Source organism: Gigantopelta aegis, chromosome 12 (genome assembly GCF_016097555.1).
Source record: "Gigantopelta aegis isolate Gae_Host chromosome 12, Gae_host_genome, whole genome shotgun sequence".
In the NCBI taxonomy this organism is placed as follows: Eukaryota; Metazoa; Mollusca; class Gastropoda; order Neomphalida; family Peltospiridae; genus Gigantopelta; species Gigantopelta aegis.
Window position 1 is genome coordinate 43144877 of NC_054710.1, and position 27568 is coordinate 43172444.

The 27568-nt window shown below is 36.2% G+C and overlaps 1 protein-coding gene across 1 annotated transcript in view; it reads right to left on the reverse strand.

Annotated features, from left to right (window-relative positions):
- Positions 1–1044: 1044 nt before the first annotated feature.
- LOC121386855 (synaptogenesis protein syg-2-like) overlaps positions 1045–27568 on the reverse strand; it is a 42371-nt gene continuing 15847 nt past the window's right edge. The window contains exons 2-5 of the mRNA XM_041517877.1: positions 19135–19437; positions 3426–3731; positions 2825–2977; positions 1045–1134 (exon numbers count right to left, since the gene is read on the reverse strand). Of these exons, the coding sequence (XP_041373811.1) occupies positions 1100–1134; positions 2825–2977; positions 3426–3731; positions 19135–19437 (797 nt within the window). The 3' untranslated portion in view covers positions 1045–1099. The remainder of the gene's footprint in view (positions 1135–2824; positions 2978–3425; positions 3732–19134; positions 19438–27568) is intronic.

The following is a 27568-nucleotide window of genomic DNA, read 5'->3' on the forward strand; positions in this document are numbered from 1 at the left end:
TTCAGCGTGGCCGAAGCCGGGGGAGGGTCGCCCGGGGGCAGCGGACAGGCCCCCAGACATGCCTAACTCCCCCTACGGCCAAAACCGCCTACGCCTACCGCCTAACCTATTTCTGGTGGCATGTCCCCCCCCCCCCCCCCCCCCGGCACCCCGCACCCCGCCGACCCAGCCGTCATGCCCTCCATTTTCGGTGTTCCTTGGTTATCACACTATTTCTCTCTCAGTCCCCAAATTGTACCCAAATTGTAGTTATCACACTATTCTCTCGCAGTACCCAAACTGTACCCAAATTGTAGTTATCACATTATTTCTCTCGCAGTCCCCAAGTTGTAGTTATCACATTATTTCTCTCGCAGTCCCCAAACTGTAGTTATCACTCTATTTCTCTCGCAGTCCCCAAAATGTAGTTATCACACTATTTCTCTCATTCAGAGTATGACTGTTTATATATAAAGCTGAAAGAAAGTAACAACCGAAGATATATTCAGGGAGGGGTTTTATCAAACGTTAGGTAACATTTTAGAAACAATGTCTCATTTTTATTCATAAAATACAATGCAGACAGTATGGTCATTTTGTTCCTTCCAAGTGATTTTTTGCTGAGTATTCTTTGCCTCAATCATGAAACAAAAATACAAACAAATTATGTCAAAGTGACAGGAAACGTTACGTTAAGGAGAGGTATAAAATGTCAGATTTTTATGTTATGTAATTTTTGAAAGGTTCCCAAAACATAAATGAATAAATTAATGTTTAAAATAAGCCAACGTGGTTGTGATTGTATGTGTATCTGCTTGTACATCGTGATGGTGTGTGCGCGTCTGTTGTTGTTGGTGTCATCCATGAGTGTGTTTGTGTATGCATGAGTCACTGTATGTGGTGGCATGTGAGTCTGTCTGTCTGTCTGTCTGTCTGTCTGTCTCTCTCTCTCTCTCTCTCTCTCTCTCTCTCTCTCTCTCTCTCTCTCTCTCTCTCTCTCTCTCTCTCTCTCTCTCTCTCTCTCTCTCTCTCTCTCTCTCTCTCTCTCTCTCTCTCTCTCTCTCTCTCTATCTCTGTCTCTCTGTGTGTGTGTGTGTGTGTGAGAGAAAGGTTTGCAATGTTATACGTACACTCTAGCTTCAGACTGCTTCCCATCTGTCAAAAAAACCCCAAAAAAACCAAGAGATAAAAGATATAAAACAACCAACTCGTGTAAACAAACAATATGTTCAAGTAATCCTTCAACTTTTAGTCATAATACACTGAACAACAAAAGAAACGCCAAAATAGTTTTTCATGACAAAATTAAATAAATAAGCAGACTGCCAATACGTTGACTGCCTATACGTAGACTGCCAATACGCAGACTGCCTATAAGTAGACTGACTATACGCAGACTGCCAATACGTAGACTGCCAATACGTAGACTGCCTATACGTAGACTGCCTATAAGTAGACTGCCAATACGTAGACTGCCAATACATAGACTGCCTATAAGTAGACTGCCAATACGTGGACTGCCAATAAGTGGACTGCCAATAAGTGGACTGCCAATACGTAGACTGCCAATACGTAGACTGCCTATAAGTAGACTGCCAATACGTGGACTGCCAATACGTGGACTGCCAATAAGTGGACTGCCAATCCGTAGACTGCCTCTAAGTGGACTGCCAATACGCAGACTGCCAATACCTAGACTGCCTATAAGTGGACTGCCAATACGTAGACTGCCAATACGTAGACTGCCTATAAGTAGACTGCCAATACGTAGACTGGCAATACGTAGACTGCCTATAAGTGGACTGCCAATACGCAGACTGCCTATACGCAGACTGCCAATACGTAAACTGCCTATAAGTAGACTGCCAATACGTAGACTGCCTATAAGTAGACTGCCAATACGTAGACTGCCAATACGCAGACTGCCAATACGTAGACTGCCTCTAAGTGGACTGCCAATACGTAGACTGCCAATATGCAGACTGCCAATATGCAGACTGCCAATACGTCGACTGCCTATAAGTGGACTGCCAATACGTAGACTGCCAATATGTAGACTGCCTCTAAGTGGACTGCCAATACGTAGACTGCCAATACGTAGACTGCCTATAAGTAGACTGCCTATACGTAGACTGCCAATAAGTAGACTGCCAATACGTAGACTGCCTATAAGTAGACTGCCTCTAAGTGGACTGCCAATACGTAGACTGCCTCTAAGTGGACTGCCTCTAAGTGGACTGCCAATAAGTAGACTGCCTCTAAGTGGACTGCCTATAAGTAGACTGCCTATAAGTAGACTGCCTATAAGTAGACTGCCAATAAGTAGACTGCCTCTAAGTGGACTGCCAATAAGTGGATTGCCAATACGCAGACTGCCTCTAAGTGGACTGCCAATACGTAGACTGCCAATACGCAGACTGCCAATACGTAGACTGCCTATAAGTAGACTGCCTATAAGTAGACTTCCTATAAGTAGACTGCCAAATTGGGCCTAAAATGTTCACAAGATATTAATAGACAAAAATACCTAATGGGATTAAAACAGAATACTTTTAAACATTACAAACTAAATTAATATCCGTCTTTCTTTCGTTGCGGAGTATAAAATGTGACTTAATGTAAAATATATCAAAACATCTTAGTGACAAAATAAGAGAAAATACCAAACGATATAAACAAAAGCAATACATGTGTTACATGTTTATACCATACTTGTTAAATGCATGCGTGAGAACAGAATAACGCAACTTGTAATGTAATAATATACATCATAGAAATTAAACTATTATCAACTGAAAAATAAATGTCTTAAATTTACAAATTTGGTTTTCCTTAATAGTATTACCTGATTTTGAAGATGCACACACATAACCTCGTCGCCACAAAATAAACACTGTAACTGTCACTGCAATGGTGGCAACAGCAATCCCAATAACAAGCCCTACGGCAATTCCTTCTCCAGTTACTTTGTTTGATGAGGCTGGTACAAGAGATTCATCTTTAAATAAAATAAACTGCAGTTATCACTAAGACAGTCACTACCACGAGTGCAATTGGAATCCCTATCACAATCTTCACTGCGATACCTTGCCCAGTTACTTTGCTTGATGCCGCTGATACAACTTTAACTAAAATAAATTGCAATTATCACACAGACAGTCACCACGGACGTTCGGGTCATAGTCTGCGGTTATAGGTGTATGTATAGTACCAGTCAATGGAACACCGATGTGTACAACGCTATATAGCCATTGTTCATATATATAGAGAGAGTCGGAAACGATGATCGATCAGAAACACACACCTACTCACTAAAAATGACAAATATAAAACATAAAAACATACATTTACACCACACAACTTATATCAGTCGATTCCTAGAATGATAAGCTTTCTACCATCAAAGATGAGTTTAGGCTCCGCTCACCGACCTTTATTGTTATTACCTGCAATTAAAGTCAAAGCTTCCTGTTCTTTGGTAAAACCTTTGTATCCATATCTGTTATAAGCCAAAACCCGCACCAGATATCTCGTCTCAGGTTGAAGATTTGATATGACAGCTGTGTGGTTTGTATGAAGAACTTTCTCTGGAAACTGTTTAGTGAGATTTGTCCACTGTGATGTTGTGTCTGCTCGGTATTGTATAAGGAACGTCTGATTTGATCCTCCATTAAATTCCTCTATCCAAGACACTGAGACTGAGTGTGGACCATTGCTCCATGCTGTGACATTCATGGGAATATTCGGGGGACCTTCAAAAATCAAAATATAAATGTTTTACTGAAATAATCACTTTTTTTTAGCATTGAATATGTAAATATAATTACCTCGATGATTTCTGTGACTAACTGTTCATTATCCATATTTCAATATGTACTTAGCCTTTATCTAAATGACAGTTAAAGTTAGCCTCATTTTTATTACATATTTTGTAAGTGCAATGAACTACATTCTCAACACACTAAGAATTATTGGGCCAAATTTACGAAGCCTGTTTTTTTAAACGCAGGTATTTAAAGAATGCTTAAGCAAGGCTTTTGGACTGGTGTCCTTATTCAATGATACATAATGCACATTATTGCTTAATATCAACAAGTATAATCTTATAGCTAATTAATAAAATGGTCAAATGTGATGGCTATTATATATAATGGGCGCAGCCATTTTGTACCATCCCAGTGAATATGCCCTCTGGCGAGCCGGTGGCTATGTAATAATTAAGGCGTAACGTCAGGAATGAGTCTTAGAAATAGACAAACAAATGTACCTGGTTTTTGCGGGATGATAAAACAAGCATGCATTGCAATATGTTCTGTAATAATATCCATCCCAGTAAGCCAGCAATAAGTATATATTATTTTTCAATACAAAATAAACCACCATTGTCAAAGTGGTTACACAACAAGTTGAAATAAATACATCATGTTTTGTCCATGCATTAACCTACATACTGAAATGATACACGGAGTGTTTTCTTAGTTAATTGGTCTATTCTGTTAGTTGCCTCGATCTACCCGTTATTCCTGATTTAGTGTTTTCCCTAGTTTGTTTTAGCACAGTGCGCCAGCACCATGCCTCAATAGTCTAGCACCATCTTGCCTTAATCAGCACTATGCTGTCCTGTGACTAAAAAAGCCTTTTTCAATAATTAATTCTAAAATTGCCTTTATAAAACACCAAAAAAGGTATTATTAATTAATAAAATATGTATTTTATATCTTTTGCCATTCATTTATTAACGCAAGCACATAAATTACATTAATGTTTATTTCAATTAATTTTTGTGTATTTTTAATGAAAAACAAGTGCCCTGAAAATGGTGAAAATGCCCCAAAAGTGTTTGGTCTACCATGCCTTGCCTAATTTCTAGGGAAATCTCTATGATTGGCAGGTGTCTATTTGATAGGTAACCAGACCAGCCAATTAATTACCTCTGTCTAGACACAAAAATACACATCGGTATTGTGTAATATCCTGTCGCCCCTAATATGGTAATGGACATGGTTTATTACTGTAAATAGTTCAGTAAACCTATTGATTAAGTAGACTTTCCCATCTAAAATCACAGAACTGACCAATTATGTAGTTCAAAAGAAAAGAAAATTATCACTTGGGTATCATGGGTTGTCGTTTTGCTCCAACGTAGCATACCTATAGGCCTAATAGTGTACATTTTTCCTTTGGATTATTTAACAGAGAAAAATACTATAACCTCATTTCGTTCCTTTAATGCAACTTGAAATATATTTAGTTACCATAAATAGTTTATTATATTATCATGTTATTTATGTTGTTTTCCAAGTTAGGTTGATATAAGAGAAGCACCGAGTCGTAAATTACTGCTTTTCTTTACACTGTCCATACAGGAGTTGGTCGGAGCTGACGTCACTTCGCCCCAAGCTAGAGTACCGGATGCCTCAAAAACAAAAAAAAGTGGCACTGCTCCCAGTTAGCAGGAATAATCATGTTTTTTTATTAACTCTAAAATTATGCATTTTTCATTTGCTAAAGTGTCAGTATGTGTTGGTGGTCCGGGTATGCATCTTTCCAACACATAAGGCTCATGTTTGAGTTTACTCTCCCTTTAAGCATAGTAAATGTATGTACATGTGTAGTTACAGTATGTTTTAGTGGTCCAACACATAAGGCTCATGTTTGAGTTTACTCTCCCTTTAAGCATAGTAAATGTATGTACATGTGTAGTTACAGTATGTGTTAGTGGTCCAACACATAAGGCTCATGTTTGAGTTTACTCTCCCTTTAAGCATAGTAGGCTTTGTAAATTCGGCCCATTATGTTTAGTGGCATTTCAGTCTTTGACATTTCTCAAGATGCTTACACATCTTCACGAACATGACAGTCAACAAGTCACCAATCACTCAGTCACATCATTGCCTTTTTATACAAGTGACTGACACACAGACAACAGTGATTGTCTTGCGTTGTTTTATTGCAGTCATTTATAGCACCTGATATTACTGTAAGTGGCAATAACACAGTCATGAATGTACCTGGTGGAATGGTTGGACTTGTTTTGATTTTATCGCATTAACTACCTGTAACGGGGAGTAAATATTTGTAATTAGTTTATTTTAATATTTACTGTATATGTATTTTATTTAAGTTTTCTAGGTTACGATATTCTGTTGAGAATATCGTATTTCATTTGGACAACACCCTAGCTTGTTATCAGCCAATAGCCAATGATATAGTTTTATTTTATCACGTGATGTTTCATGTAACATCCGTGCAACATTCACATACACACACACCACCATAAGATTTTCATTAAGAAGGGTCTGTTGGTCTTTTTCTGATTCATCGTCATTGAACACAGCACAGGTTTCGATGTGACAGTTTCTTATTTCTGTGAGACTCATCGCCCACAGCGAAGAGTCATGTGTATAATTGTTTTATAAGTTTGGTTCTGCCTGGGAATAAATTCCTTAACCTTGACCCCACCTTGTTTTCTGTCAACGACAACGAGTGTGTTACAATGGAGCCGACGTAGGGACCCAGGTGTTCGTGAACTTGCCGGACTGCACGTGCTGGACCGGAGGGATTCTTTTATGTGTGACATTCCTTTCTTTGGTGTTTTTACTTTTGTGGAGGAACACTGACTTTAGAAAATTGTGAACTGTGACGTTAGTGTTTATTTGTTGTGATTTTATTCTCTTTTCATGATGTATGGAATATACATAAGTAATATTTAGTAGCTATACTGTGAAAATATCTTTTGATATATATATTTTTAATGTTTTTCTTCTTGCCATGGTGATTGATAGATTGTGTAATTTTTTTCCCTGTGATTGTTTTTCATTTTTCATTACTTGTCATGTTGAGTTATGATGTTAACTGATTGCGATAATTATTCGGTTAATAACTCTCTTTTCATTTTTTCTGGCACCAGTGTATAATGTATACATTGAGTAGGTGTACACGTTTTTTTACTTGTTTTCTGAAGCTTCTGTGCGCGAAATTTTAATGATGTATTGAATATGTGGTTTTTTTTTTTTTTTTATTCCCCCCCCCCCCCCTTACCACTCCAATAACTTGTTTACTTAGTCTTGATTTTGGCTTTGCCTTTATTGACTTTAATTTTTTTAATTTATTATTATTATTTTGTTGTTGTTGTTGTTGTGGTCTTGACTTGGAGCTGTGGTTGACTTTGATAAATTTCTGGTAGCTCTTGTCTGTCAGTATGGCTGCATTATGTTTTTTAGTCAAGGATTTAGAACTATAAACTTACATTTAAATTTTAAATTAATTAAATCTTAAATCTTAATTAAATTTTAAAAATTTAATAGCAAAAGGTTTACATTAGTTTATTCAATTTAAAAGTTGATTGTTAAACTTTAAATTAAATTTAACTTAGATGAGTACAACTTAGGTAATAAATTGAATTTTGCACTTGTTTTAATTGGTGTTTGCACTTAACAGACACTGTAGATACACTTGCATTTATTTCATGTACTCATATATCATTTCCCTTTTCAGCTTTCCTTGTAGTTCTTAGTTTCTTTGGGGTTATACATACCTATATACACATACACACACAGCAAATGTTTTATTTCAGGTTGTGCTTATGACTGTGTGTTATTTATTTTAGTAGACACTGAATGGAAACCTTTGCTTTATATTGATGTTTGTCATAGGTTTGCTGGATTAGGTGTACTTATTTGTTCACCTTTGTATCACTTTGAAAGTGGAATTGTTTTACCCAGTGTTGTACATGGGTAATGTTTATATGTAGTGTATCATAGCCTGATTTCAGATTATGCATATTATGCATATATGAGCCAATGTCTCCTTTATCATACATGAAAGGTTACTGAGCTGATATTACTTGCTTATATTTCAGCTTTGATTTACTTTTCTTTTCTTTTCAGATTCAGTGACTAATTTTATTTTATTGTATTTGATTGGTTTTCACGATGGCAGAAGAGAAACCTGGAGATGTTCCTTCAGATGAGGAATCATCTGATGGCATTTCTTTGGTGGAGATTACCAAGTTACGGTACTTAGCACTTTTAGTAAACTTGGAGTCAAACTCAAAGTGGATAGTCCAGAGGATTTTAATGCCTGGGCTGTATCACATGCACAATCGTTGGGTGAATTACCACCACCACCACCACCACCACCGAACTCAGCTGTTAGTACAGTTGAAATCAGTCAACCTCCCAGGGTCTCTTTCTTTTCAGGTGACAGCTGTGCTAAAACTGATCTTTCTTTTGATGCTTGGTTGTACGAGGTGGAATGTCTTCTAAGGGACAAGAAGCATTCTACCGATGTTATTACTCAAGCTGTTCGTCGTTCCTTAAAGGGCGATGCAGCGAGAGTTGCAGTGCGTCTGGGTTCAGATGCTAGCCTTCATCAGCTGATCCATGAACTGAAAAGTATATATGGTTCTGTTGATGAGGGTGAGGCACTACTTGCCGACTTCTATAGTGCACAGCAGCACGAGGATGAAAACGTTTCTTCTTGGGGTTGTAGGGTAGAAGACTTGTTTTACAGGGCTTTCAAGACCAACACACAGCAGATGGACTCCAACCACATGTTGCGTACCCGGTCTACAGCAGTGGCTTAAAGACTGCAGTGGCCATATTTTTGATAAAACCCATGACTTTGATAAGTTAAGGATGGAGTTGAGATGTGTGGAACAGAGCCATTTTGTTCATACAGAGAAACGACAGTCGTCCAAGAAGCCTGTTCCTGCTAAGAGAACATCAGTATCTGTAGCTGCCAAACCGCTGCCGGAAGTCCTATCCGAGGTGGAAACTGGAGGGATGAAGAAATTGGAGACTATGCTTTACCAACTTTCTTCTAAGTTTGACAAGTTAGAGAGCCAGTTACAAGACCGATTCACCCAGAGTAGTGCTCTACAGGGTCAACAGCGATCAACATTTAGGTCTACTCCTTCGACATTCCTGAATAGAAGACCAGCCTCAGGTAATACTGTTCCTGAGAGGGATCAGAACCGTCAGAGAGAGATTCGTTGTTGGAACTGTGGACAGACAGGACACATCGCCAGAGGATGTAGGAATCAGTCTGCTAATTTAAACTGAGTAACACTTTTGTTGAGGAAAAATCAAAAGTAAAGGAAGATAAAAGCTCCACAGTATTTCCTAATTCCATTCCAGCTGGACTTATAGGTAATGTTAATGAGGTGTCAAAGTACTTTATAGTCAAAGTATAATACTTATCCACCTTCTTAAGTCAGGTATCATAACCAAGTGGTATTCAATATACTGCTTACTAATGCATCACACATAAACTGATACTTAAATACCGGCCTCGGTGGTGTGGTTAATTTAAGCCATCAGACATAAGGCTGGTAGGTACAGGGTTCGCAGCCCGGTACCGGCTCCCACTCAGAGCGAGTTTTAAAGACTCAGTGGGTAGATGTAAGACCACTACACCCTCTTCTCTCTTACTAACCAACTAATCTACTGTCTTGGATATCTGCATGAGGTGTGTGCCCAGGAGAGCGTGCTTGAACCTTATAAGCACGAAAATAAGATGGAATGAAATGAAAATAAATGATACTTAAATTTAAGACAGTGTACCTCCAAGAGGTCTGCTAACTTTAAGTAATTAGTGTATTTCTAATAAAAATTGTTTCATTTTGTTAAAGTTAGTGAAGGGGAATTCCTGTATTAATGTTGGTAGCCGAGGAAACCAACAGAATTGAAATACAGATTTGAACATCCCCCCCCCCCCCCCCCCCCCCACTTTTTATTAAAGGTAGGGTCAACTCAAACAAGAGCCTTATGTGTTGGAAAGATGCATACCCGCACCACCAACACATACTGACACTTTAACAAGTGAAAAATTCTTAATTTTAGAGTTAATAAAAAAACATGATTATTCCTGCTAACTGGGGACAGCCATTTTGTTTTGTTTTTGTGACATCCGGTGGTATAGCTTGGGGCAAAGTGATGTCAGCTCTGTCCATCTCCTCTATGCACAGTATAAACAAACGCTCTAATTTACGACAAGGTGCTTCGCTTTCATCAACCTGACTTGTAAAACAACATAAATGACTTGATAGTATAATAAACTATTTAACTAAATATATTTCAGTTTGCATCGATAGAACGAAATGGAGTTATAGTATTTTTCTTTTCTAAAAAAGGCAAAGAAAAAATGCAAATTATTAGGCCTATTGGTAGGGTACATTCGAGCAAAAACAACCACTCAAAATACCCAAGTGATACTTTTCTTTTCTTTGGGACAAAGTAATTGGTCAGTTTTGTGATTTTAGATGGGAAAGTCTACTCATAATCAAGGGTTTTACAGAATTACTTACAGTAATAAAGCAGAACGGCTGATAATGTCCATTACGATTTGTGGGGTATCTGTGCGGTTATTACATAATACTCTGTGATCTTAATAAAAGAGGCACGTCTTTATAGTGTTTCTAGACACAGTGTCTGGGGACCATCTAAATATACACCTGCCAATCAGGAACCACAGGTACAGGCCACGGAAAGAAAATACCAATTAACCAAGAAAACACTCCGATTATAATTTCAGTACATGGATTAATTTATGTACAAAACATAATAGTTATTTCAACACTTTGACAATGGTGGTTTATTTTGTATTGAAAAACAATATATATTGTTGCTGGCTTACTGGGATGGCTATTATTACAGAACATTGCAATGCATCTGCAAAAATCAGGTATGTTTTGTTTTTTCAGTTCAAAGACTAATTCCTGACGTGACACGTTAGGTATTACGTAACCACCAGCTTGCCAGAGGGCGTATTCACTGGGATGGTCCAAAATGTCTGCGCCCGTTATATATAATAGCTGTCACATGTAGCCATTTTATTAATTAACTATATGATTTTACTTGTTGATATTAAGCAATAATGTGCATTATATATCATTGAATATGAATACCAGCCAAATGCCTTAATTGTCCCCTCCTTTAAAAGCCTACTTTATCTCACTTTTTGGGTCTCCTAATTAAAAATCATTTAATATGACAATATCAGCTAGTGAATTGTTTTAAAAAAATAAGTTAATAAATAATAATAAAATACATTTCAGTCTTAATACATGTATATTAACAAGACGCCCATGGGGCCTGAATCACTCACATGGTATTAAACTAACTATCAGGGGTTCAAAAATCCCATCGCCCGACGCCCGTGCCAAGTGGAATTTTCATGCCGGGCAAGCAATTATGTTAACTGCATATGCCCGATGACAAGTGACTAATGTAACCCCTAAAACAGTTTTTAAATTTTGTTACAAATTTCGGTAAAACCTTTGGAAAGAGTTCCGATCGTGCGAGCATTTACATAGCTCTATAAGGAGAACTAACCCTAACCCTAAATGCTGGAACGATCGGAACTCTTTCCAATGTGTTGACACACCAAAATGGAAAACAATGTGTTGAAAAGTTCGATAACAACTTTTAGAGTTATTCACCTTTTACTATCGACTAAGATCGGTAATTTCCGCCTCTGAACGTTCGACTGAATTCATACAAGTAATCGGTTCGATGATCTTCAAACTTAGAAATAGCATCCAATACGCTTTACAGCTTATATAAAAATAAAGTATACCTGCCGTGTGTGTGCAATCATAATGTTGAATCCTTGCAAACATGGTAAATGAGGTGGGATACAGTTTAAAATTGTCATATTCAAATTAAATTAGACGTTAACGTGGTTCCTGAATCTGCTCTTTGCAAATGAACGGGGGCGTAAAGCAAGTTTATAATTTCTGAGTTCACTTGAACAGAGCCTAAATATTATGAACTGTATTCTTATAAAAGTTGCAAGACATTTTAGTTTAGATATAATAAACCTTGTAACAGAACATACTTGATGGGGTTTTTTTCAGTACTTCACAAATGTAAATCTACGTTCGTGTAAAATGAACGGGTAAGGTAAAGTTATATTTCATTAGCCCATCGTCATAATCGTGATGGTGCGATGCCCTCTAAGCATACATGAATATATCTTTTTTTCTGCTTTATTAATAGTGTTTAACAAATAAATTATGCCCAATAAGTTAAAAATACAAGGCTGCAATCGATGTACACCCAGGGAGGCTGTTGTTTACCAAGCCTGCACTATTTAAAAACATTTGAAAAGAAACAGAGCTCATGTTTACTTTGAACCCAGCCACGGCTGTTTGCGAGACTTTTCTCAGCTATTAACAGGGTAAAAACACCCCAGAGAAGTGTTTTGGGGTACAAAATGTTAAATAATATACACACAATAATGACACATGGGCCAAAATCCCTAAACATTTTTGAACCAATGCCAGCCATAAAAGAATTCCTTCAAGATTATTACACTATTAAGCACTGTATTAAATTAAATAGGAGTAACACAATTGGTTACCTTAAGAAATATGGGTAAGTGGAAAAATATATGGGGCAAGTGAATATCTGATTGTCACTTGCCCGGTGGCAAGTAATTTTTGTGAAATTTTTTGAACCCCTGACTATACATGTACCTCTAAAAAATGAACCATAGTAATACTGATTTATCGTAGATGGTCATTTGGTGACTGATAATTTGAGATTCAAATAGCAAATGAACAAACTGAGGATGTGCATAAGTATGTATTGTAACCAGAAACAATAGATGATCCAATTTTATCACAGAATATGCCTTGAAATTTGGTGAATTCTAATTTCGCCTGTATCATAAATGCAGCCACAATGGATTTCAAAGTGGCCCGAAAAATAACAATACTTGGTCAGGGCCATGACAGGATCATTTAGAACACATTTGGTTGAAATGTGCCAAATGGAACTTGAGAAGAACTCGAAAATGTCTTAGTCAATCAGAGGACAGGGTGGCCATCTTGGTCAGAACCATGAGAGGATAATTTAGAACACATTTGGTTGAAATGTGCCAAATGGAACTTGAAAAGAACTAAAAAATGTCTAAGTCAATCAGAGGACAGGGTGGCCATTTTGGTCAGAGCCATGAGAGGATCATTTGGATCACGTTTTGTCGAAACCTACCTGGTGAAACTGGAGAAGAAGATGAAATTGTGAAAAGTTGATGGATGACGTGACATAGCATTTAAGTCATTCGGGCCAGGTGATTCCTGTCGGTGGGCCCATTAACTATTTCACATTCCTGTCAGTGTTCCACAACTTGTGTAACAAAGGCTGTTGTATGTACTATCCTATTGGAGCTAATAATGTTCACAAAAGAACCAGTAAAAGGAAAGGACAAAACCCCCAAACTAATAATTGTTAGCAATTTCTTTTTTTCAACTAAAATATTCCAAGATTGCATGGTGACAAGAAAGATGATAATAATAATAATAAAGACTCCGCAAAATAAAACAAAATTTTATTTTAAATGTTTTGTCAGTCACTTTAATACATGTGTTTATTTTACAGTAAATCAATGTCATTTAATATGATTCTGCTGTTTAATACTAAACTGAGATTAATTAAGTTTAAATTATAAGTTAAAAATAATTAGCTGCTTCTTAATATCAATTTGCTTTGAAAGGAATAATGAGCGATATGCTGTAAAACCAATTTCTCTCATCCTCGGATATATAGGACAGAGCTACCCCATGAAAGAAAGCTATGTAAGAAATTTCTATCTTACATGGGATATCACGCGCTTGCATTTACCATTGGTAATATATTCCTGCCAGTGTTCCACAACTTGTGTAACAATTTAAGGCTGTTGTATGTACTATCCTGTCTGTGGGACGGTACATATAAAAGAACCCTTGCTGCCAATATCTGATTGACCCATAACCATATCTCAGACACCACATAAAATAAAATGTGTTGAGTGCGTCGTTAAATAAAACATTTCCTTCCTTTGGGCCAGGTGAGCTAATAATGTTCACAAAAGAACCAGCAAAGGGAAAGGGAAAAACCCTAACTAATAATTGTTAGCAATTTCTTTTTTTCAATATGATGATAACATAAATAAAGATTACGCAAAATAAAACAAAACTTTATTTTAAATGTTTTGTCAGTCAGTTTAGCTACATGTATGTTTCTTTTACAGTAAATCTATGTTCATTTAAATTAATGATTCTGCGGTTTAATAATAAATTGAGATTAATTAAGTTTAAATTATAAGTTAAAAATAATTTGCTGCTGCTTAATATCAATTTACTTTGAAAGAAATAATGAGCGATATGTTGTAAAACCGATATCCACACTTACACAAGAGATCTATAACAATTAGTGCACAGTTTATGTCTGCATTGAAAGTACTGCAAGAATTATAGGATATTAAACGAGCTTCCATTTCGTATCATGTTTATGTCCCGAATGAAATAATTTTCAATTGTCACAAGTTTCAATGAAAATTATTTTGACGAAGGACATAAACATGATACGAAATGGTAGCGAGTTTAATATCCTGTTTATTACCCATAATTGATCTTAATTTATATCACTCAACTCGTTTAGCTGATGTTCCTGTAAGGTTGTAGTGCACCAATTGATGACGTCATTGTGTGTCGTCAAAAGTGTTACGACCCACTCAGCATTCTAGTGGGATGTATAACTTTGATATGTACCAAGATATTTTTAACCATATGGGTAATAATATCTTAATCTACTTTTGTCATACATTTTTATTTGAATTATAGCATTTAAGGAAATAAAATAAAATAGTGGATGGGGGGGGTGGGCGGGGAGGTTGGAACGGTTGAGGAAAACAGACATGATGGCAGGTACTAAATTCACGTTGATATTTTAATACTAAACAGAATTTATTAACCTCAGAAAAATGTGTCTTTCTCCTGTTTTTGTGCATAATTACCTGTACAAGCTATTGTATCATTCAAAACATTTTAATTGAACTGCAATCGAGGGAATTCCATGACACACTTCATTTTTTAAATTTGGAACTCTTTTTGTGAAAAGTCATAAAACGTACGGCAAAACTGACTCGTAGTGATGAGACTATATATACATGTACGACAGCCCTGTAATGTATCCTTGAATTTTATATGAATGACCGCTGTGTATAGAGATTTGGCAAATGAGGGAAGACTATATAAATGGCAAATAATTAAAAATATATTATTTCATGACAAATAACGGCGAATACGCTGAAATAAAATAATAAACAGTCGGAACATGAACTCACAATTTTTTATATTATTATTATGATTTAAAAAAAAAGGAATTTGTGTCTTTTGGGGTTTCTTTTACGGAGATACCGTACACAGCACCAGTGCAAGTGTGTGTGCATGGAATTTAGCAGGGGCGGGTAACATGTTTTCCAGCATTGCCAATGTGGCTTACGACCAGCCAGTTGTTTTTCGCTAAACGTTTGCAAATTATTTTGACTGATTCGCAAAGTGGTCATTCAGTTTAATGTAAGTTGTAAAAAAAACCAGTGTACTGTTGCATGTTTTGCCGTCAAGGTTGGGTTAATTACAACTTAACCCAGTTGAATCCAGTTCTATATACATGCAGGGGCAAGCTCAGCCTGCCGAATGTGTATGCACACATTTTTATAGTAAAAAAAAAAGAAAGATAAAAAACCACCCCTCCACCCCAAAAAGGTAGTAGTAGGCTAATAATAATAATAATATTACTATTGTTATTATTATTATTATTATTATTACGGTATTATTATTATTATTATTATTATTATTATGTAGGTAAAATCACATCGCTGTGGGGTGGGTGGGGACAGTTTTACAGAAACATTACATAAATTTAGAGGGGGTCCCGGGAGTTGTCTCAGCCTTACTGGTATAAAAAAAAGAAAAAAAAGAGTTTTATTGCTCCTTCCAATTTTGTGCATTTGATATATGACTACATACAGCAAAATAACCTTTTAGTCATATTTATCTGCGGTAAAATTCACTTTTTCAAAAACTTACTTAAGCAGCCTAAAAATTGCAATTGGTGAAAAATTATTAAGTTCAAGTGCTGTTGTTAGTTTGTGTACTGTCCGTAGTTAGTTTCTCTGTCAGATAATCTATCTTAGCAGCTGATAATTTGTAAAATTATTATTTATTTATTTTTGATTTCTATTTTTTTTTTTTTTTATATTATTATTATTATTTTTTTTTTTTTGAGTACTGCAGGGGCAATGTCTGAAAAACATACACAAAGTGTCCACTAGATTCATATACAATCCCCCACCCCTTCCCCATTTCAGACCATGTGCTGTTTTTACAGTACTTAGTATGTATTTCTTCTGTTCCAGATGGTTCGGTAATATGAATCAATCAAATACTTTTTTACCACCTATATACATTTTTGCTGTGTATATAGCCAGCCCTCAACGTATATATATCCACATCATATATAAACACCGTCTAGTTCAGAGTATTCTTTAAAAATGTAATAATTCTAATCCTAAGTCAGCTGTTATAATGGCATATTTTATTTATGAATTTGACAAGGTGAAAAATGAAGGTGTTTTTTTATCTAGATACATGTTTTAGATTTTTTTCACGTATGACTGACAATAAATTTACCTATAGATGCCTAACTAGTCGGGATTGTCAACGTTTAACATGCTTCTGTTACTAAAATAAATTAATGTATAAGCTTATCATTCAGTACATGTTTTCATTAATTTTTAATAACTTATTTTCATTGTTTTTTCTTTGTCTTATTTATTTTGTAACAATATATCCCACAATTCTCACTTCAGCAAACGTTAAACAGTTTGTTGCATTGTTGGAAACCGAAATTAGCCGAAGAGTTCTGAATGAAAAAAAAAGTGGAGTTACTTCTTGTATGATATTTTAGCAAAAGTAGATCTTGTTCTTTTTTTGTGCTTACAAACATTTTATTTACTGGGAGGAATTTTTTCTTGGGAGGATTGATCAAATACCGAGAGACTCCCATGGAATCCGGGTTGGCAGGTCTGATACCCAGGGGTTCACATGAAGCAGGAATCCTGCATATTTGATGCAACTATGAACTAAAATACTCCTAAATAAAATCTGTGTGCATCATGGTTGACGCAAAATATTTCCGATGTCAATCGATTTTACATTCATTTTTTTTTAATACATAAAAAACTAATTCAATTCAATTTCAATTCAATTTATTGCACAATACCAAACAAACTGGTGTCAGATAGAAAAAAAGAAAAGCATACAACATCAATGAAGTTCAATACGAAAATAGCCAACTGGTTCCCAACCTTATTACTATGTTTAACATAACGTAAGTGTTAAAACCAGTGTGTCTCATGTAGTATGCCAGTCCCTTTGTCTAAATTTAGATCATTGCAACAATTATGAATACGCGGTCTTTATACGAATATCAGTCGCGAGTTTTTTTGTGGGGTTTTTTCCCCGCTGTCAATTGCTTTGACATTAATTTAAAAAAAAAAAAATCACCTAAAAACCTAACGACTATGAAGTTTCAGAACAAATATAGACAGGTTTTTCCAATTGTCGCCTAGCAGTTTATGAGGTTGTTGATAGATGGCATAACCATATGGCCACTATTAAGGGAATGAAATTCACACAACAGTGACATGTGACGGCATTGCATCTGGGTGCAATTTCAGTATTTATGACATTTTTGGAATGTTTTGTAAAAGCAAAACCAGTCTGTCGGATAATTCAACCTCATTTAAAGATTGTATATTCATATCAATGTCGGTGGAATCTGTGAATGATTAAAAACAAATAATAAAGCACCTATACATGCCAATACTGTGTACAAAAGCATAGCGAATAAATTAAATACACGCGTTTTAACTGGTTCCCAACCGTATCGTAATAAGTGTTAAAAACAGTGTGGCTGATGTGTGCCAGTTCCTGTCTAAATTTAGATCATCGCAACAATGTCGAATGCGTAGTCTGTTTACGGACATCAGATCATAGTTGACCAGCCGCGAGATTTTAGTTCGGTCTATCTACGGTATCTAGTTTTTTGTTTTGTTTTTATTATTTTTCTTTATTGTTTTTAATAGATGTAGATGGTTGAGCAAATCTCATAATAGGAGTTAGTCATAATTATTGCGCAGATGCAGCTATGTTATAAAGCAGGTTAGCAAGCAGCATTGGGTGATTAAAAGCCAAAGGGTGCATAAAAAGATAGTGCAGGGCGCACATTAAGTCATTACTTTTCTTAATGTGCAGGGCGAGTTGCTTCCCTCTATATAGCAAATTTAAAATAGCGGGGAAAATGTTTTATGTTGTCGTTGGAAGATTTATTTTGTTAATAATGACGTACGTACTTCAGTTAGGATTTATCGAGTACAGTAGGTTATACATTTTTGGTATCTATGTCCATTTGTTACACTAGTACGGTTACAAAATTGTTGAAACAGGGTGCCACAAGTTTTGATTACCAGCTACACAGAGGATATAGAAAGAACCACACTTGATACGTCCCTTCAGACTACATAAAAAGATCCCTTACACGTGTTGTAACCTCATCGTGGTGCAGGGGTGTAACATTCTCTTTCAGAATGGTCAATACAGCACAAATCCTCTTGTTTTCTTTGAGATACAATTGAAATTTTGAGTAAAAGTCAGTATCTATCTGTGATATTTGTATTTTGCACAGTTCTTTACACTGTTTTTATTTAAATCTTGAATTTTTATATTGATGTTGATCATCACTTTATTTGTTTGCATTACCATAGTTTGACACCCAATAGCCGATGTATTTTTCGTGCTGGGGTGTTATTAAACATTCATTCATTCACATAAAAAGACAAGAAAAAGCGCTAAATTATTTACAAGAAAAAACCCAATGGATATACATGTATATGTATTATACAGATAGAATAGTGAATATAATATATGCATGTAATATAAACGAGACAGTTATTCAGTTAATTATGTCATTTAAGAAATATATACATTTTATGCATGACTCCCAAAATAAAACCCTGTGAGTCATAATGACTCACATTTTCCAGATGCTAGGTGAAACCCTGATACTAACTTAAGTATGACTAGGTTAGTACGATATTTAGGGTTCAAGTATACATGTACTTAAGTTAGGCATTTTCAGGAATACAGAACCAGACCTACATTATGGAATGGCAGTAACATTCAATGTCAGTATCTAGCTTTATAATGAATCTAATGAAAGAAAGAGATGTTTTATTTAATGACGCACTCAACACATTCAGTATCGATCTAGCTTTACAATTAATCTCATGATGTTCTAGTTCTAGCACATACACATCTACTCATACCTGCTACATCAAGTGTCAGGTTCACCACAAAGTCTTGTCTTGGAGCTCTATTAGACACAGCAACCTGATAGGTACCAATATCTCCCTGCTGAACATTTGTCAGTGTGAGTTTCCCAACAGCAGATACGTCAGTTGTAGATGAATCGCCAGACCCAAGTCTGTTTTTGTTTCCATCAGTCAGTTTGTACCAGGTGAATGTGGGTGTTGGGTTGGCAATCACTGATATATTCAGAGTCACATTTCCACCTTCTGCTGCTGCAAACTCTTTCTGGAATGGAACTCGATGATCTAGTCTTGGTGAACCTGAAATATATTGATTGGTAAAACTAATTACAATCCACCATGGGCACAGTTCAAGGCTCCTTTATACTAAAGAATCATAGCTAAAGCTGGATTGTAGTGATTTATGGTGAGTTTTATGGCTGGCACACATCCGTACCACAAAGAAATCTTAGTAAAGTCATAAGTACTCTTCTAATGATTAAAATCTATGTGTAGTTCTAATAATGTGAGTTACTGTTTGGAACATCTCAGACTTAATTATTCATTGGTATTGGAAACTTAACTGTTATCTCAATCAATAATAATTGCTGAATGCATAATACTGGAGAATTATTTCCTATGTAATTGCAGTAGTGTTGGTATATATAGTGGATTCTGTCTAAACCAGACTCACTTCGTACCATTGAAATAGTCCGGTTTACATAGAGGACTGGTTTAGACAGAGTTCATCCAGAGTTATGGTTCTTGAATGATCGACAACTCGCGATCAACAATGACATTTGAACCCATGAAACTGATTGCTTTGCAGAGCTCGGTTACATTTGCCCTGTCTTATTTCCATCCGTGAAATGAGAGATCACATCAAATATTTTCGGTATTGTGCCTTGAATGCCTTATTAATACCCTGGTATAATGGCTGCAGCACTGAAGTGGTGTTAGCAGGAAGAAATTTCACCGTTACATTGCTTACACTTAGATATTGACCGTGGGATGATGCATTGTCAATAAATAACAGTATATTTCGTCGTTGTTGTAGCCAATCGCAGAACAGTTGAGATGTCATCCAAGCTTTGTGGTTGGCTGTCCAAGTGACATGTATTGTCCTTGTTTATGTTCTTGAAACAACGAGGATTCTGTGCTTTGCCAATCACCAAGAGTTTTAACAATTTGTCCCGTTGAACTACAGCACAATAAAACAGTTAATCTTTCTTTTGAAACTTTACCACCTTTTGCCGCCGGCGTTTTATAAGCAAGTATTTTGTCAGGTATCGCTCGAAAGAACAGTCCGGTCTTGTGACAGCTGAAGATATCCTTGGAGTCAAAATCTCCAATTATCGTTGGTAGGCGTGTTTTGCAATTGTCAACAACGTCATGATTGACACCTGCACTTTCCCCGCTAACTTTGAATTGCCTGATGTTAAAACGAGTTTTTCACGATGTCAGCCAACCCTTTGATGCTTTAAAGTCTGCTATGCCAAGCTGCTCGACGAACAGAAGAGCCTTTTCTTTTAAAATTGGGCCAGAAATTGGTAGAGTTTTAGATCTTGCCTGATTAAACTATTGGTGCAACAATCCATTTAGATTTTCAAACTTTCCATTTGTTATTCGTTTTCTCTCCCCACAAATATCAGCATTGTACAATTGCAGGTATAATGTTGTTTGCGCTTTATGATGTCCGATACTGTCTGTTTTTCGATTTTAAATTTGTGTGCTAAATCGTTCTGTTTTGACCGATTTGAATCACATTCTTGTATTAATTTGACTTTAGTTTCTAACAAAAGTTTGATACGTTCCCATTTTTTGGGTCGCTCAGCCATTATAAATGAAATAAGACAACACAAAATATACGAGCGACTCGCATCTATTTATACATGCGTTAGGTTGACAAGTATAACTCGCCGAATTCATGAGTGAAATCAGTTAGGTATCAACACACACTAATATTAATTCGATTGATCTAACGGCCTACCGCAATAACTTCACACGAGTGCGATAACATTTTGTATTTGATCTTGCGACGGCATCCTGATTACTTGGCAATTGACGATCATTGATCAACTAATTAAGCAGCCTGTCAGTCAGTCAAATCCCAATCCGGTGTAGACAGAGGTGTAGACAGAGGTAATTAATGCATGAATGGTTCTTTCATTCTTGATTTTTGATCTGAGTCAGGAGTAGACAGAATACGGATTAGGCAGAGATTTATACCTAAGAGATAAACGGTAGCTGTACGGGGCTTTAGAAGTGGACCTGTTTACGTAGAGAGTAGAGATATATATCGATATATAGATATAGATATATACTTTTCAAAAAAAGTAGGGGTACCTGAAATATTAATGTTAATAACAACTAATAGACAGAACATATGTTTTGACCACAGACATCATCTTAGTAAAGAACGTTCAGGTCTGTTTATCAACACTGAAACACATTCCATAGTTTGCACATGCATCACACAGTTGCCCCGTACACGTGCGTAGGGCGTCATTCTCGATTAATCACTGTGGAACATTATTTTCTGTCAATCTTTTTCATTCTGTTGATAATACAGTTGTTATCGTTTTGTTTTGAGTCATTTTTATTGTTTAAATTTGCAATTTACTGATAAAAAATGTCAACTTTCAAATTTCACTTCTGACCCGTCATCCTTCAAGATATTTGGTGGTCATAAAACCAACTGTAATAATGAACTACCGGTTGTAATGTTTACCCAATTAATTCACTATTATTATATAACCATTCCCCACAGCTACTATACCGTACAATTTTGGCAATTGTAAATTCTTATTAGAGTTCCCCTACTTTTTTTTAAAGAGTATATATATATATATATATATATATTGCTCCTGCTGGCAGTAGCTAGTGGACCGGCCTCGGTCGTGTTGTGGTTAAGCCGTTGGACATAAAGCTGGTAGGTACTAGGTCAGGGGTTGAAATTCAATTGTTTTACCACTATCCCAAAGGAATAGTGAATTTGTGGGCATCAAACATTTCTTGTGTCACTGCCCTCTGTTCAGGGTGCATAGAAATACCCATCTACAGAAATATCTACATGTTAACTATAACATTTTATTATTTGCTGATCTACACTTAACTAATCAGGAAAATATAGACATTTTAAAATCCGTTCATGACTTTATTGTAAGCACTAAACGTTTTGAAACTTATTAGCACTGTTTCATTTCTCTACCTGTATTATTTCTATGTACCGTATGTACCTTTCCTTTCTGTAGCTCACTTTTATGTTATTCATCTACTATTATGTTTTATTATTATTATTAGTTATTAATTGTACTTTGTCTGTCATCTTGTCAGTTTGTTTGTAAAAAAAAATGTAGGGAAAGGTCCTAATATAGGCGTGTAGCCTGTCAACCAATTCCACCAGCAAATGGAATAAATATTGTTTAAACTAAACTAATTAAAAAAAACACTATTCCATCTAAAAATGTACTGTCCCTTCAATTATTAATGTACCACTAGTTTTCCTGACTGTGCTACGTCACCCTGTATAACATTGCGTAACAATCAATTGTTTATATACTGCGTACTAGCTGGAATTACAAACGAACTCACTCCAAACATTAGTCTCAATCAAAAAGACGTTTATTTTGTACCGGTAAGTGCATGAGAAAGGTCTTAGTAGCGTGAGGATTTGTTCTGCAGAAAAATGTAGCTGAAGAAAAAGCATAAGCGGAATAGTCGCAGGCAATTTTAGATATTCCGTGCTTTATTTTCACTTTCATGACGGAATATTGGAAGAATTGTTTTACTATTCCCTTTCAAAATTTACTATTTGTGGAATAGCGTAAAATTCGACGCCTGTGGGTTCACAGCCTGTTACTGGCTCCCACCCAGAGCAAGTTTTAACAACTCCACTACACCCTCTTCTTTCTCACTAACCACTAACAACTAGCAACTAACCCACTGTCAAAAGACAGAGAGCTCAGATAGCTGAGGTGTGTGCCTAGGACAGTGTGCTTGAACCTTAATTGGATAGAAGCACAAAAATAAGTTGAAATGAATGAAATGTAGCTAGTGGGAATTTTCCTATAAGTTCAGTTGGTAAAGCGCTGGACTCTTGTACTGAAGGTCTCTGGTTCAAATCCCCTCAGTGGAAGTTGATTTTTCTGTTACATAATGATCGAAATGCTTTTTGTCTATAATGCTGAATAATTATAGGTATATTTGATTTGTTTTGACTCAAATTACTTTGTATGCTTCATTGAAAATTATTATCCAGTGTAAGCTGACACACTGTTTTGAAATGTCATAAAGTGTTCTGAAATAGTCTATAAATGTATTTATTGTTGACTTTTCAATGTAATGTGTCTAATACAGTAAACTGTTGTCTTGAAAAAAAAAGAAAAAAAGGTTTCAATTTGTTTTGTTGTGGTGGTAAACAGGATGGACTGAGCTCAAAAATGTTCTCTATAGACTTGTTTATAAGGCCTTGTGTTTTAAACTGCCCGTCTAGTCCAAAATAATGTAAAAAAAATTGCCAGCCTACAGGACCCTATAGTTTTAAGATAAACATCATGTTGTGGAGTGACATTTAAGCTACATGTCAAATACATGTGAAAATCAATGTTTGTTACATCTCTTTTTAAGTTGACAACACAAATGAATACTATTAATTACCTGTAGCTGTCATGACTTTACCAGTGTGAGACATGCAGCTGAAGTTCTGTAAACATAATGTTCAATGCTCTCTCAAACTTCTTATTTAAACAGAAAGTTTAACATCATGATGCGTGAACTCTATTTATGTGCCCCTATCTAAAAGGTTCAGGCATGCCAATCCCAGGTCAGGGCTCTGACTTCGCCAGTGACCAGACCTGGGACCTGTTAACATGATTGTATTTTTTTAAACATTGTAATTTATATAATGTAGTGAAAGGTTTTTAAACAGGCTTAGCCTGTTGACCAATCCCAACTGTTAAATAATAACAGGGCTCACGCACGAAGGCAAAGTGAGCCAAAACTTCACCTTGACCAACATGACCCCACTGCATGTGCCAATGAACGTAAGGCAAAATCAGTGTTGCCTTTTAAAAATAGTGACCACATGCATTGTACACAATCACGGATAAATGGTGAAGAACTTGTGAAGATAATAATTAAGTGTTAAGTGTTTGAAAGTACAAAGAGATATAGAAAGGCGGTCTAGCTCAGACACCAGTGCCTGTCACTAAAAGTAGCCCTACATGTGCTACTGACTGTTGAAGCACATAACTTTCATTCTATTGTCAGGCGTGTGTGCTGGAAATCATACAAGGGTGGGGATCTAGAGTATGGCAAGCAAATTTTTAGGCAGATTTGGTCGGGCTCCACCAAGAAAATACATTGAAAATAAAACAACAAATTTGTCCCAAAAAATATTTGGGGAGTGATTAACTAGTTTTACATAGACTACATGTATCTCATAATAAATAAATTAAACATATAAACAAAGATGTCGAAATTATAAAATACAGGCAAACCTTTCTAGCAGTCACATGTAATCAGTGGTCTGCTGTAAGCGACCACTTTCCCTACCAAAATATTTTCAATATAAATGTGCTCGTAATAAGCGGTCGCCTGTCTAATGGACCCAGCAGCCACCTAATTAAAGTCGCTAAAATGCACGTGTTAGGCAGCCACTGTAAATTCGATTTAAAAAAATGTTTGAAACAGCAACAAGGTGCAGCAAATAAGCAATCTTCACACCTTCATGGATGGTACCCATTCAGACCAACATGTCTGCTGTGTGTCAATTAAGAAATTGTGACCATCATGGAATGCATCTTGTTATGAATGGATTATTGAGAATACTATTCACTACAGTAGAGACACGGAAACTAAGCTTACCTTTTGCAGATCAAATCTAATAATTGAAACATATTCTAACAACATGGGGCTTAAAAATCATAAAAATTAAATGATTTGGCCTTGTTGATCTGGCACGTATGAGGTCATGTCACACGCACCAAATATTAACTCATCTTCCTCCATTTTAAGTCAATTTCTATGTGTCATGTGGACCAGATGTTTTTTGTGTTTTTTATCCAACTGCCCTCTTTCGTTTCTCTCCTTTGAATTCCATCTCATTTCTTCCCGATCTGGCACATCCCAGTCCTTCTCTCCAACCGCGACAGGTGCTTGTCTCTTGTGGCTATTTGTGCCACACATCTGCCATTCCCCATCAGCTTTTAGCTGTGGGCTCAGTCTGACCACTACGGGGAGTGTTCAGTAGTTACTTCTGGCATTGTTAAGACGCACTTGTAACCACCTACTATGCAGTCCTACTACTGACGGTCGTTAGTGCCATGGGTCAGACCAGCTTTATTAGCGGCAGAGGAAAAGGATGCCAGGTGGGTACAGGGAAATACACAGAGACTGCACCCATGGAGGATGTTCAGACAGGTAGGCGATGGTGTGGACAGCTCAGAAGACAGAGTCGGAGGAAACTGACAGAAAGGGTCGAAACTAGATTAATATCATGGGAGAAATTGGAAAGTTTTTTATATTAAGATAATGAGAATGATAGATAAAGGGTGATAGATGAGAAAGATGAATGAATGTGTGAGCCAGCTTTGACGGGATTTGAACCACTGTCATCAGCTTGATTATCCAGCAGCTTATCCACTAGATCACGTAGCTCATTATGTGGACCCAATATTGGTAATTTTAAGGAATAAACAGAAACGACTTTGTAAAATTAATGATTTTAGGGGTTTGTAAAGTTTTGTATTTAGAAAAACCTCAAAAATGAACGACAAGATTGCGCAAACCGTGCATGAGAAAACAAACTGAATGGAGTTGGAAGCATAACGCAGTTAGGGACATTGACAATACACACACAAACACAGAGAGAGAGAGAGAGAGAGAGAGAGAGAGAGAGAGAGAGAGAGAGAGAGAGAGAGAGAGAGAGAGAGAGAGAGAGAGAGAGAGAGAGAGAGAGAGAGAGAAACGTGTGTATATGTGCGCTCACAGGCATTCGGTTCTTGGTGTACGGGTGAGTACCACCCAATGGGACGAGTCATGCACGTACACTGTATGGTCATACCGGTATATATAGTCAATATATACGATAATATAGCGTATTTACATAGCTTGTTCCATCGAGTTGTCATGACGTCATATTAATTAAGTCACATTGTTCGAAGGCTTCCACCCCTCTTGAAGTGTTCCATTAATAAAAAAGAAACAAGAAAGAAAGAAAAAAAAGAAAAATGGCAGTCAGCAAACAATTACAAGCTTTTTCTCCAAGAGATCTCAGCAAAGTCGATATAGGTGACATGCATGGTTACAATTTAGTTTGTGAAATCTGTGTCATTGTAATAGTTTTTTCTCAAGGATTCTGTTGGGACAAAATGTGGGGGAAATCTAACAGTAATTAAAGGTAGATGAGTAATTTATTGTCATTAATCGTCGTTAACAATGTGGTTCAGACTTTAGAGCATTACATAATTATTGAACGGCAGGATGGAAGGATATGTGACGTAATCAGACACGTCATGACGTGTTGATTATTGTATAATGCAAAAGTGATGACATCACATTAATTACGTCATATATTTGAGAGGCTTCAACCCCTCTTGAAGAGTATTCCATAAAATATTACATGTTGTTTGTCCTAGAAGATCTCAGCGAAGTTGATATAGGTGACATGGTTATAATCTGGTATGTGAAATCTGTGTCATTGTTATGTTTTTTCCACGATTTCTGTCTTGGCAAAATGTGAGGAAAATATATTGGTAATTAAAAGTAGGAGAAAAATGTATTGTAATTGTTAACAATGTGGTTCAGACTTTAAAGCATTATGCAATTGTTGAACGGCGCAATATATACATGTATGTATATATTATTATTTTGTAATGGCCACACCTAGGTGGATGAATTCATTGTTAGTGTTACAGTGTACTATGGTGCTAGTGTATGACAGTGAAAAATAGTATAGAATAGCTTTTCAAAAAAAGTAGGGGAACCTGAAATATTAATGTTAATATCAACTATTAGAGGGAACATATGTTTTGACCACAGACATGCTAGTAAAGAACGTTCAGGTCTGTTTATCAACACACCGAAACACATTCCACAGTTTGCATGTACATCACGCAGTTGCCCTGTACACGTGCACGGGGTGTTATTATCAATTTTGACAATTTCCAGGAAGGTCAATTAATCACTGTGGAACATTATTTCTGTTAATCTTTTTCATTCTCTTCATCATATAGTTGTTATTGTTTTGTTTTTAGTCATTTTTATTGTTTGAATTTACAATTTACTGATAAAAAACCGTCAACTTTCAAATTTCACTTCTGACCCCAATCGTCCTTCAAGATCTTTGGTGGTCATAAACCCTACTGCAATACTAAACCACCGGTTGTAATGTTTGCCCAATTAATTCACTAGTATCATATAACCAGACTTTCGTTTTTGAAAAACCCAG